The sequence below is a fragment of the Chaetura pelagica genome, unplaced genomic scaffold (genome assembly GCF_000747805.2).
Source record: "Chaetura pelagica isolate M959 unplaced genomic scaffold, ChaPel_1.0 scaffold103, whole genome shotgun sequence".
NCBI lineage: Eukaryota > Metazoa > Chordata > Aves > Apodiformes > Apodidae > Chaetura > Chaetura pelagica.
In genome coordinates, this window is record NW_009953004.1 from 2,628,681 (window position 1) to 2,641,616 (window position 12,936).

General features: G+C 63.2%; 1 protein-coding gene across 1 annotated transcript in view; it reads right to left on the minus strand.

Annotated features, from left to right (window-relative positions):
- Positions 1-12,936, minus strand: part of LOC104387833 (protein Wnt-11b-like) — a 23,326-nt gene that overhangs the window by 2,097 nt on the left and 8,293 nt on the right. The window contains exons 2-3 of the mRNA XM_009996625.1: positions 656-891; positions 25-143 (exon numbers count right to left, since the gene is read on the minus strand). Of these exons, the coding sequence (XP_009994927.1) occupies positions 25-143; positions 656-891 (355 nt within the window). The remainder of the gene's footprint in view (positions 1-24; positions 144-655; positions 892-12,936) is intronic.

Here is a 12,936-nt window from a genome sequence, read left to right on the forward strand (position 1 = left end):
CCATCTGAACCCCGGCCCGGGGACCTCGGAGGGGACGGAGCCGCAGGAGCAGAGCGGGATTTCTCCCGAGGTGCAGGCCCGGGAGATGGAGAGGGAGGCGGCGGCGGCAGCCAGGGCGTGGGCAAAGGCGGATTCCCGTGTTCCTGGGAAGGAGAAGGGGGAGATGTCCCTCCTCCCGCCCGGCCACGAGCTCCTCTCACACATCTCACACGCGTTTCTTTATGATGATGACGACTAGTCGTTATTTTCCCTATTATTATGATTATTTTCAATCCCAACAGGGTGAGCCCAAGGCCCTTGGGCTGGGTTTTCAGGCTGTGCCACCCATCCTGTCCCACTGCCAGTGCCCAGCCTGTCCCCCCACCCCTCCCCACCCCTTGTTTTTGGAGCCTCTAGCAGCTGCTTTTGTTTGAAATGGAAATGACTGCCTGTTCTCTCCAGCAGACCTGAGTTGCACGGGATTAACACCCGAGTAAAGGGCAGCGAGTTTGCTTCAAAATCGATTCAATTCTCTAAAAACTAACACATAAGGCAAAATGATCCCCCAGCAGGTGAACATCAGCGCTGGGTGCTGGAGCCCGTGCCTGCCTGCTCCACAGGGCAGAAAGAGGAGAAGAAAACCAGGACGGGGGGGGGGGGGCAAAACCCCCTTTACCTTTCAGGAGGTCAGGACCAAAGCTGGGGGCACGCAGGATGGAGGAGCAGTTCCACCTCATCGCCCGGAAGGTTTCCTGGCAGACCCCCTGGGTCTGGCGGGCAGCCCGGACGATGCTGGTCATGAGCTCCAGGTTCCTCCTGCACATCTGGAGCTGGTCGGGGACCAGCCCGGCCAGCAGCCGGCAGTGCTGGCTTTGGTTCCAGCCCACCCCGCTGCCGCTCTTTGCCAGCCCGCTGCGGGGACAGGGCGGGGGCAGGGATGTGGCCGGGAATGGGGACAAGGATGTGACCCGGGATGGGGACAGGGATGGGACCCAGGATGGGGACAGGGATGGGGACAGGGATGTGACCCGGGATGGGGACAGGGATGGGACCCAGGATGGGGACAGGGATGTGGCCGGGAATGGGGACAAGGATGTGACCCGGGATGGGGACAGGGATGGGACCCAGGATGGGGACAGGGATGGGGACAGGGATGTGACCCGGGATGGGGACAGGGATGGGACCCAGGATGGGGACAGGGATGTGGCCGGGAATGGGGACAAGGATGTGACCCGGGATGGGGACAGGGATGGGACCCAGGATGGGGACAGGGATGGGGACAGGGATGTGACCCGGGATGGGGACAGGGATGGGACCCAGGATGGGGACAGGGATGTGGCCGGGAATGGGGACAAGGATGTGACCCGGGATGGGGACAGGGATGGGACCCAGGATGGGGACAGGGATGGGGACAGGGATGTGACCCGGGATGGGGACAGGGATGGGACCCAGGATGGGGACAGGGATGTGGCCGGGAATGGGGACAAGGATGTGACCCGGGATGGGGACAGGGATGGGACCCAGGATGGGGACAGGGATGGGGACAGGGATGTGACCCGGGATGGGGACAGGGATGGGACCCAGGATGGGGACAGGGATGTGGCCGGGAATGGGGACAAGGATGTGACCCGGGATGGGGACAGGGATGGGACCCAGGATGGGGACAGGGATGGGGACAGGGATGTGACCCGGGATGGGGACAGGGATGGGACCCAGGATGGGGACAGGGATGTGGCCGGGAATGGGGACAAGGATGTGACCCGGGATGGGGACAGGGATGGGACCCAGGATGGGGACAGGGATGGGGACAGGGATGTGACCCGGGATGGGGACAGGGATGGGACCCAGGATGGGGACAGGGATGTGGCCGGGAATGGGGACAAGGATGTGACCCGGGATGGGGACAGGGATGGGACCCAGGATGGGGACAGGGATGGGGACAGGGATGTGACCCGGGATGGGGACAGGGATGGGACCCAGGATGGGGACAGGGATGTGGCCGGGAATGGGGACAAGGATGTGACCCGGGATGGGGACAGGGATGGGACCCAGGATGGGGACAGGGATGGGGACAGGGATGTGACCCGGGATGGGGACAGGGATGGGACCCAGGATGGGGACAGGGATGTGGCCGGGAATGGGGACAAGGATGTGACCCGGGATGGGGACAGGGATGGGACCCAGGATGGGGACAGGGATGGGGACAGGGATGTGACCCGGGATGGGGACAGGGATGGGACCCAGGATGGGGACAGGGATGTGGCCGGGAATGGGGACAAGGATGTGACCCGGGATGGGGACAGGGATGGGACCCAGGATGGGGACAGGGATGGGGACAGGGATGTGACCCGGGATGGGGACAGGGATGGGACCCAGGATGGGGACAGGGATGTGGCCGGGAATGGGGACAAGGATGTGACCCGGGATGGGGACAGGGATGGGACCCAGGATGGGGACAGGGATGGGGACAGGGATGTGACCCGGGATGGGGACAGGGATGGGACCCAGGATGGGGACAGGGATGTGGCCGGGAATGGGGACAAGGATGTGACCCGGGATGGGGACAGGGATGGGACCCAGGATGGGGACAGGGATGGGGACAGGGATGTGACCCGGGATGGGGACAGGGATGGGACCCAGGATGGGGACAGGGATGTGGCCGGGAATGGGGACAAGGATGTGACCCGGGATGGGGACAGGGATGGGACCCAGGATGGGGACAGGGATGGGGACAGGGATGTGACCCGGGATGGGGACAGGGATGGGACCCAGGATGGGGACAGGGATGTGGCCGGGAATGGGGACAAGGATGTGACCCGGGATGGGGACAGGGATGGGACCCAGGATGGGGACAGGGATGGGGACAGGGATGTGACCCGGGATGGGGACAGGGATGGGACCCAGGATGGGGACAGGGATGTGGCCGGGAATGGGGACAAGGATGTGACCCGGGATGGGGACAGGGATGGGACCCAGGATGGGGACAGGGATGGGGACAGGGATGTGACCCGGGATGGGGACAGGGATGGGACCCAGGATGGGGACAGGGATGTGGCCGGGAATGGGGACAAGGATGTGACCCGGGATGGGGACAGGGATGGGACCCAGGATGGGGACAGGGATGGGGACAGGGATGTGACCCGGGATGGGGACAGGGATGGGACCCAGGATGGGGACAGGGATGTGGCCGGGAATGGGGACAAGGATGTGACCCGGGATGGGGACAGGGATGGGACCCAGGATGGGGACAGGGATGGGGACAGGGATGTGACCCGGGATGGGGACAGGGATGGGACCCAGGATGGGGACAGGGATGTGGCCGGGAATGGGGACAAGGATGTGACCCGGGATGGGGACAGGGATGGGACCCAGGATGGGGACAGGGATGGGGACAGGGATGTGACCCGGGATGGGGACAGGGATGGGACCCAGGATGGGGACAGGGATGTGGCCGGGAATGGGGACAAGGATGTGACCCGGGATGGGGACAGGGATGGGACCCAGGATGGGGACAGGGATGGGGACAGGGATGTGACCCGGGATGGGGACAGGGATGGGACCCAGGATGGGGACAGGGATGTGGCCGGGAATGGGGACAAGGATGTGACCCGGGATGGGGACAGGGATGGGACCCAGGATGGGGACAGGGATGGGGACAGGGATGTGACCCGGGATGGGGACAGGGATGGGACCCAGGATGGGGACAGGGATGTGGCCGGGAATGGGGACAAGGATGTGACCCGGGATGGGGACAGGGATGGGACCCAGGATGGGGACAGGGATGGGGACAGGGATGTGACCCGGGATGGGGACAGGGATGGGACCCAGGATGGGGACAGGGATGTGGCCGGGAATGGGGACAAGGATGTGACCCGGGATGGGGACAGGGATGGGACCCAGGATGGGGACAGGGATGGGGACAGGGATGTGACCCGGGATGGGGACAGGGATGGGACCCAGGATGGGGACAGGGATGTGGCCGGGAATGGGGACAAGGATGTGACCCGGGATGGGGACAGGGATGGGACCCAGGATGGGGACAGGGATGGGGACAGGGATGTGACCCGGGATGGGGACAGGGATGGGACCCAGGATGGGGACAGGGATGTGGCCGGGAATGGGGACAAGGATGTGACCCGGGATGGGGACAGGGATGGGACCCAGGATGGGGACAGGGATGGGGACAGGGATGTGACCCGGGATGGGGACAGGGATGGGACCCAGGATGGGGACAGGGATGTGGCCGGGAATGGGGACAAGGATGTGACCCGGGATGGGGACAGGGATGGGACCCAGGATGGGGACAGGGATGGGGACAGGGATGTGACCCGGGATGGGGACAGGGATGGGACCCAGGATGGGGACAGGGATGTGGCCGGGAATGGGGACAAGGATGTGACCCGGGATGGGGACAGGGATGGGACCCAGGATGGGGACAGGGATGGGGACAGGGATGTGACCCGGGATGGGGACAGGGATGGGACCCAGGATGGGGACAGGGATGTGGCCGGGAATGGGGACAAGGATGTGACCCGGGATGGGGACAGGGATGGGACCCAGGATGGGGACAGGGATGGGGACAGGGATGTGACCCGGGATGGGGACAGGGATGGGACCCAGGATGGGGACAGGGATGTGGCCGGGAATGGGGACAAGGATGTGACCCGGGATGGGGACAGGGATGGGACCCAGGATGGGGACAGGGATGGGGACAGGGATGTGACCCGGGATGGGGACAGGGATGGGACCCAGGATGGGGACAGGGATGTGGCCGGGAATGGGGACAAGGATGTGACCCGGGATGGGGACAGGGATGGGACCCAGGATGGGGACAGGGATGGGGACAGGGATGTGACCCGGGATGGGGACAGGGATGGGACCCAGGATGGGGACAGGGATGTGGCCGGGAATGGGGACAAGGATGTGACCCGGGATGGGGACAGGGATGGGACCCAGGATGGGGACAGGGATGGGGACAGGGATGTGACCCGGGATGGGGACAGGGATGGGACCCAGGATGGGGACAGGGATGTGGCCGGGAATGGGGACAAGGATGTGACCCGGGATGGGGACAGGGATGGGACCCAGGATGGGGACAGGGATGGGGACAGGGATGTGACCCGGGATGGGGACAGGGATGGGACCCAGGATGGGGACAGGGATGTGGCCGGGAATGGGGACAAGGATGTGACCCGGGATGGGGACAGGGATGGGACCCAGGATGGGGACAGGGATGGGGACAGGGATGTGACCCGGGATGGGGACAGGGATGGGACCCAGGATGGGGACAGGGATGTGGCCGGGAATGGGGACAAGGATGTGACCCGGGATGGGGACAGGGATGGGACCCAGGATGGGGACAGGGATGGGGACAGGGATGTGACCCGGGATGGGGACAGGGATGGGACCCAGGATGGGGACAGGGATGTGGCCGGGAATGGGGACAAGGATGTGACCCGGGATGGGGACAGGGATGGGACCCAGGATGGGGACAGGGATGGGGACAGGGATGTGACCCGGGATGGGGACAGGGATGGGACCCAGGATGGGGACAGGGATGTGGCCGGGAATGGGGACAAGGATGTGACCCGGGATGGGGACAGGGATGGGACCCAGGATGGGGACAGGGATGGGGACAGGGATGTGACCCGGGATGGGGACAGGGATGGGACCCAGGATGGGGACAGGGATGTGGCCGGGAATGGGGACAAGGATGTGACCCGGGATGGGGACAGGGATGGGACCCAGGATGGGGACAGGGATGGGGACAGGGATGTGACCCGGGATGGGGACAGGGATGGGACCCAGGATGGGGACAGGGATGTGGCCGGGAATGGGGACAAGGATGTGACCCGGGATGGGGACAGGGATGGGACCCAGGATGGGGACAGGGATGGGGACAGGGATGTGACCCGGGATGGGGACAGGGATGGGACCCAGGATGGGGACAGGGATGTGGCCGGGAATGGGGACAAGGATGTGACCCGGGATGGGGACAGGGATGGGACCCAGGATGGGGACAGGGATGGGGACAGGGATGTGACCCGGGATGGGGACAGGGATGGGACCCAGGATGGGGACAGGGATGTGGCCGGGAATGGGGACAAGGATGTGACCCGGGATGGGGACAGGGATGGGACCCAGGATGGGGACAGGGATGGGGACAGGGATGTGACCCGGGATGGGGACAGGGATGGGACCCAGGATGGGGACAGGGATGTGGCCGGGAATGGGGACAAGGATGTGACCCGGGATGGGGACAGGGATGGGACCCAGGATGGGGACAGGGATGGGGACAGGGATGTGACCCGGGATGGGGACAGGGATGGGACCCAGGATGGGGACAGGGATGTGGCCGGGAATGGGGACAAGGATGTGACCCGGGATGGGGACAGGGATGGGACCCAGGATGGGGACAGGGATGGGGACAGGGATGTGACCCGGGATGGGGACAGGGATGGGACCCAGGATGGGGACAGGGATGTGGCCGGGAATGGGGACAAGGATGTGACCCGGGATGGGGACAGGGATGGGACCCAGGATGGGGACAGGGATGGGGACAGGGATGTGACCCGGGATGGGGACAGGGATGGGACCCAGGATGGGGACAGGGATGTGGCCGGGAATGGGGACAAGGATGTGACCCGGGATGGGGACAGGGATGGGACCCAGGATGGGGACAGGGATGGGGACAGGGATGTGACCCGGGATGGGGACAGGGATGGGACCCAGGATGGGGACAGGGATGTGGCCGGGAATGGGGACAAGGATGTGACCCGGGATGGGGACAGGGATGGGACCCAGGATGGGGACAGGGATGGGGACAGGGATGTGACCCGGGATGGGGACAGGGATGGGACCCAGGATGGGGACAGGGATGTGGCCGGGAATGGGGACAAGGATGTGACCCGGGATGGGGACAGGGATGGGACCCAGGATGGGGACAGGGATGGGGACAGGGATGTGACCCGGGATGGGGACAGGGATGGGACCCAGGATGGGGACAGGGATGTGGCCGGGAATGGGGACAAGGATGTGACCCGGGATGGGGACAGGGATGGGACCCAGGATGGGGACAGGGATGGGGACAGGGATGTGACCCGGGATGGGGACAGGGATGGGACCCAGGATGGGGACAGGGATGTGGCCGGGAATGGGGACAAGGATGTGACCCGGGATGGGGACAGGGATGGGACCCAGGATGGGGACAGGGATGGGGACAGGGATGTGACCCGGGATGGGGACAGGGATGGGACCCAGGATGGGGACAGGGATGTGGCCGGGAATGGGGACAAGGATGTGACCCGGGATGGGGACAGGGATGGGACCCAGGATGGGGACAGGGATGGGGACAGGGATGTGACCCGGGATGGGGACAGGGATGGGACCCAGGATGGGGACAGGGATGTGGCCGGGAATGGGGACAAGGATGTGACCCGGGATGGGGACAGGGATGGGACCCAGGATGGGGACAGGGATGGGGACAGGGATGTGACCCGGGATGGGGACAGGGATGGGACCCAGGATGGGGACAGGGATGTGGCCGGGAATGGGGACAAGGATGTGACCCGGGATGGGGACAGGGATGGGACCCAGGATGGGGACAGGGATGGGGACAGGGATGTGACCCGGGATGGGGACAGGGATGGGACCCAGGATGGGGACAGGGATGTGGCCGGGAATGGGGACAAGGATGTGACCCGGGATGGGGACAGGGATGGGACCCAGGATGGGGACAGGGATGGGGACAGGGATGTGACCCGGGATGGGGACAGGGATGGGACCCAGGATGGGGACAGGGATGTGGCCGGGAATGGGGACAAGGATGTGACCCGGGATGGGGACAGGGATGGGACCCAGGATGGGGACAGGGATGGGGACAGGGATGTGACCCGGGATGGGGACAGGGATGGGACCCAGGATGGGGACAGGGATGTGGCCGGGAATGGGGACAAGGATGTGACCCGGGATGGGGACAGGGATGGGACCCAGGATGGGGACAGGGATGGGGACAGGGATGTGACCCGGGATGGGGACAGGGATGGGACCCAGGATGGGGACAGGGATGTGGCCGGGAATGGGGACAAGGATGTGACCCGGGATGGGGACAGGGATGGGACCCAGGATGGGGACAGGGATGGGGACAGGGATGTGACCCGGGATGGGGACAGGGATGGGACCCAGGATGGGGACAGGGATGTGGCCGGGAATGGGGACAAGGATGTGACCCGGGATGGGGACAGGGATGGGACCCAGGATGGGGACAGGGATGGGGACAGGGATGTGACCCGGGATGGGGACAGGGATGGGACCCAGGATGGGGACAGGGATGTGGCCGGGAATGGGGACAAGGATGTGACCCGGGATGGGGACAGGGATGGGACCCAGGATGGGGACAGGGATGGGGACAGGGATGTGACCCGGGATGGGGACAGGGATGGGACCCAGGATGGGGACAGGGATGTGGCCGGGAATGGGGACAAGGATGTGACCCGGGATGGGGACAGGGATGGGACCCAGGATGGGGACAGGGATGGGGACAGGGATGTGACCCGGGATGGGGACAGGGATGGGACCCAGGATGGGGACAGGGATGTGGCCGGGAATGGGGACAAGGATGTGACCCGGGATGGGGACAGGGATGGGACCCAGGATGGGGACAGGGATGGGGACAGGGATGTGACCCGGGATGGGGACAGGGATGGGACCCAGGATGGGGACAGGGATGTGGCCGGGAATGGGGACAAGGATGTGACCCGGGATGGGGACAGGGATGGGACCCAGGATGGGGACAGGGATGGGGACAGGGATGTGACCCGGGATGGGGACAGGGATGGGACCCAGGATGGGGACAGGGATGTGGCCGGGAATGGGGACAAGGATGTGACCCGGGATGGGGACAGGGATGGGACCCAGGATGGGGACAGGGATGGGGACAGGGATGTGACCCGGGATGGGGACAGGGATGGGACCCAGGATGGGGACAGGGATGTGGCCGGGAATGGGGACAAGGATGTGACCCGGGATGGGGACAGGGATGGGACCCAGGATGGGGACAGGGATGGGGACAGGGATGTGACCCGGGATGGGGACAGGGATGGGACCCAGGATGGGGACAGGGATGTGGCCGGGAATGGGGACAAGGATGTGACCCGGGATGGGGACAGGGATGGGACCCAGGATGGGGACAGGGATGGGGACAGGGATGTGACCCGGGATGGGGACAGGGATGGGACCCAGGATGGGGACAGGGATGTGGCCGGGAATGGGGACAAGGATGTGACCCGGGATGGGGACAGGGATGGGACCCAGGATGGGGACAGGGATGGGGACAGGGATGTGACCCGGGATGGGGACAGGGATGGGACCCAGGATGGGGACAGGGATGTGGCCGGGAATGGGGACAAGGATGTGACCCGGGATGGGGACAGGGATGGGACCCAGGATGGGGACAGGGATGGGGACAGGGATGTGACCCGGGATGGGGACAGGGATGGGACCCAGGATGGGGACAGGGATGTGGCCGGGAATGGGGACAAGGATGTGACCCGGGATGGGGACAGGGATGGGACCCAGGATGGGGACAGGGATGGGGACAGGGATGTGACCCGGGATGGGGACAGGGATGGGACCCAGGATGGGGACAGGGATGTGGCCGGGAATGGGGACAAGGATGTGACCCGGGATGGGGACAGGGATGGGACCCAGGATGGGGACAGGGATGGGGACAGGGATGTGACCCGGGATGGGGACAGGGATGGGACCCAGGATGGGGACAGGGATGTGGCCGGGAATGGGGACAAGGATGTGACCCGGGATGGGGACAGGGATGGGACCCAGGATGGGGACAGGGATGGGGACAGGGATGTGACCCGGGATGGGGACAGGGATGGGACCCAGGATGGGGACAGGGATGTGGCCGGGAATGGGGACAAGGATGTGACCCGGGATGGGGACAGGGATGGGACCCAGGATGGGGACAGGGATGGGGACAGGGATGTGACCCGGGATGGGGACAGGGATGGGACCCAGGATGGGGACAGGGATGGGGACAGGGATGTGACCCGGGATGGGGACAGGGATGGGACCCAGGATGGGGACAGGGATGTGGCCGGGAATGGGGACAAGGATGTGACCCGGGATGGGGACAGGGATGTGGCCGGGGATGGGGACAGGGAAGGGGACAGGGATGTGACGGGGCCGCCCACTTACTTATATCCGCGGCCCGTGCCCCCCGGGGAGGGGAACAAAGGCGGTTTCGGTGCCATTCACAGCGGGTTAGGGCCGTGGGAGGGAGGAGGAGGGGGCGGTTGTGGTTGTTGGTTGGTGCGACCATCCCTGAAACAGCACCTGGGAAGGGAGGAAGGGATGAGGGGCTGCAGGATCTGAGCGGTGGGAGCTGGGGGTGGTTGTGTTGGCAGGAGCTGGGGGGTGGGTCTGGTGATGGGGAACCAGGGGGCTTTGAGCTTGGGATGTCACCCCCCTACTCATTCAGCTGCCCATTCCCCTTTTTACCTCTTCTACTGCAAGGTGTAGAGATGCTGCTCACACACCACAGGAGCCAGCACCAGGGCTGTGGGCTTCTCCTTTGGCATCTTCAGGAGGGTCTTTGGCTCTGAAAGCAAGGACATGGCTCTGCTCAGGGGGTAGAAACACAGCCTGGTAACTGCCTGGGAGGAATCAGAAAGGGAAAGCAAGAAAGGAAAGGACAGGGTTGGCACAGGCTGACAGCAATCCCTGGCTTCTTTTTTCTTATAATTTTCTTTTCAAGAAGCTTTAAAAACACATTTTGATCCAAAAAAGTGGGGGAGTCTTAGCTGTCTGCCTCCTCTGGCCCCACAAGGCCAGCAGGATTCTGCAATAACTGGGTCTCCAGATGTGTATGTGCCAGTCAGGGTGTGGACACCTCTCTCACCAGCCTGGAGAGGCCCCAGGCAAAGGGGAAAACGTGGGGAAATCCTGTCCCTAGACACCAGCTTCACAGCTTCAGCCCCCAGCTCCTTCCTGGCAGACAAACCACCTTATGGACCCAGTCAGGTCATCTGCAGCTGCAGGGAAGGAGGATGAGCAGAAGGGGAGATGTGGAAGGGCTCTTGGCCTGCAGCCCAGCAGCACATTTCGAAGTCATCAGGTTCAAACCACCTCTCCCTGCTGCTGGGTGTCAGAGCAGGGGCCTCCCTTGGCCATGCTCTGCTTTCCAGCCCTGCAGACTTGAGAAACAGCCCTAAAAGTGAAGACTCCCCTTAGAAAAGATGTGGTCAGAGCAGGATCTAACTCAGCATGGGACTGTCCTGAGCTTGTCAGCACTGCAAACCTCAGTCCATCCCCAGAGCTGGGCTTTCTGTTGCCTTCAGCACCCCAAGGTGCACAGGGGCAGGAGCTGAAGGACTTTGCCTGGACTCTGGTGCTGGGCTTTCTGGGTCAGGACTAATGCTTTGATGTGTGCTGCTCATTCCAAGCTCCTAAAAACAGCATAACCAGCTTCTACTGCAATTTGCTCTCTGCAGACCAAGAAAATGAGCTTAAAGTCCACCAGCTGTCTGACAAACAGCCCAGAGAGGAGTTTGCCCGGGGCTGTGGGTGAGCAGGTCCATGCAGGGCAGTGAGGCAGCCCTGGGCACAGGTACCAGCAGCACCAGGGCCCAGATTACAGCTGCCAGAAATGATGCAGCTGGAGAAGAGGTGCCTGCTTGGACAGGGGCTGGTTTGGGGGTGACATTTCCACAGCTCACATGTGCTTGTCACAAGGTGGTGTTTGTTTTTTTTCCCCCTTACCTTTCCCTTCCCTAAGCAGGAAACCAAAAGCACAACCTGGCTGCTGAGAAGACCTTCAGCAACCAGGTAGGCTGATGCTTTCAGCATGAGAGGTGACATTTTTGGAGAAGACAAGACCAGCTGACACCAGCTTCTTTTGCAAGCAGCCCCAGGTTGAAGGCCCCTGCTTCAGGCTTTCACTTTCTCCCTGGCTCTGCAACTTCCCTTCTCCCTGGAAGGTGCTTTCCCTTCACATCACTGGGTGGTTGGGTTGGCACCCCCTGTGACCTCCCTTTGACTTGCTGTCACGTGCACTGAAACTAGGACCTGCAGCTTGAATTGCTGACCTTCCCAAAAGATTCCCTGGGGATGGAAAAGCTGAGGTGCATTGTGCTGGAGCAATGGCCCATGAGGAAGGGTCCTGCAGGGAAAGGGCTGAGGTCGCTCCCAAGTCCCATGTAGAGTCACAAGGGGCTTCATTAAAGGGACACAGGGAAAAGAAAGAGACTGTGCTCAGTGTCCTGCAATCAGCTGGCTCTGGTCCCATTAACCTTTCTCTCCCTGGTGCCTCTGGGCTGACCCCAAAGGGCTCCAAGAGTTGCAGCAAGATCTTGTCAGCTAAAAAAAAACAGCAGGACTAGGAAAGAGGTGGAATCAAATCTGCTGAGCTGCTTGGCAGGGCACACACCTTGGCTGGCTCTGCAGAGGGCACAGGGAGACCAGCAAGCACCAGCCCCAGATTTCTGTCACCAAGTACCCTGCCCTGCTCCAGACATCCCTCTGGCTGTACATTTGTTGGGCTGGGACTCCCTGGTTTTAGGGCAAGAGGAGCCTTTTCTCACTGCAACCAGTACTGAGGAAATCATCCCTGATTGTTTCAGGGTGGGAAATGCTTTCCTGGCTGTGGAAAGCAGAGTCCCTGCTGGAGAGGGCAAGGTATAACCCGAGTCCACATTCCCTAAACACCAAACCCTTTGGTGTCTGCCTCCAAAATAAGGACTAAACATTAAATAACACTGCTCTGCCTGTTTTTTCCAGGCCTCAGGTACCACTGAGCACACCCTCTCCTGTTGCTGCTCCCAACCTCTGCAGACCAAGCATCAGATACAAGAGTCCTCCAGTGCCTGCCCAGGTCCTGCCCCACTGCTGCCCTCTCCAGCCCCAGTTACTGCCCCATGGAGGAGTCTGTAAGGACAAGGGGGA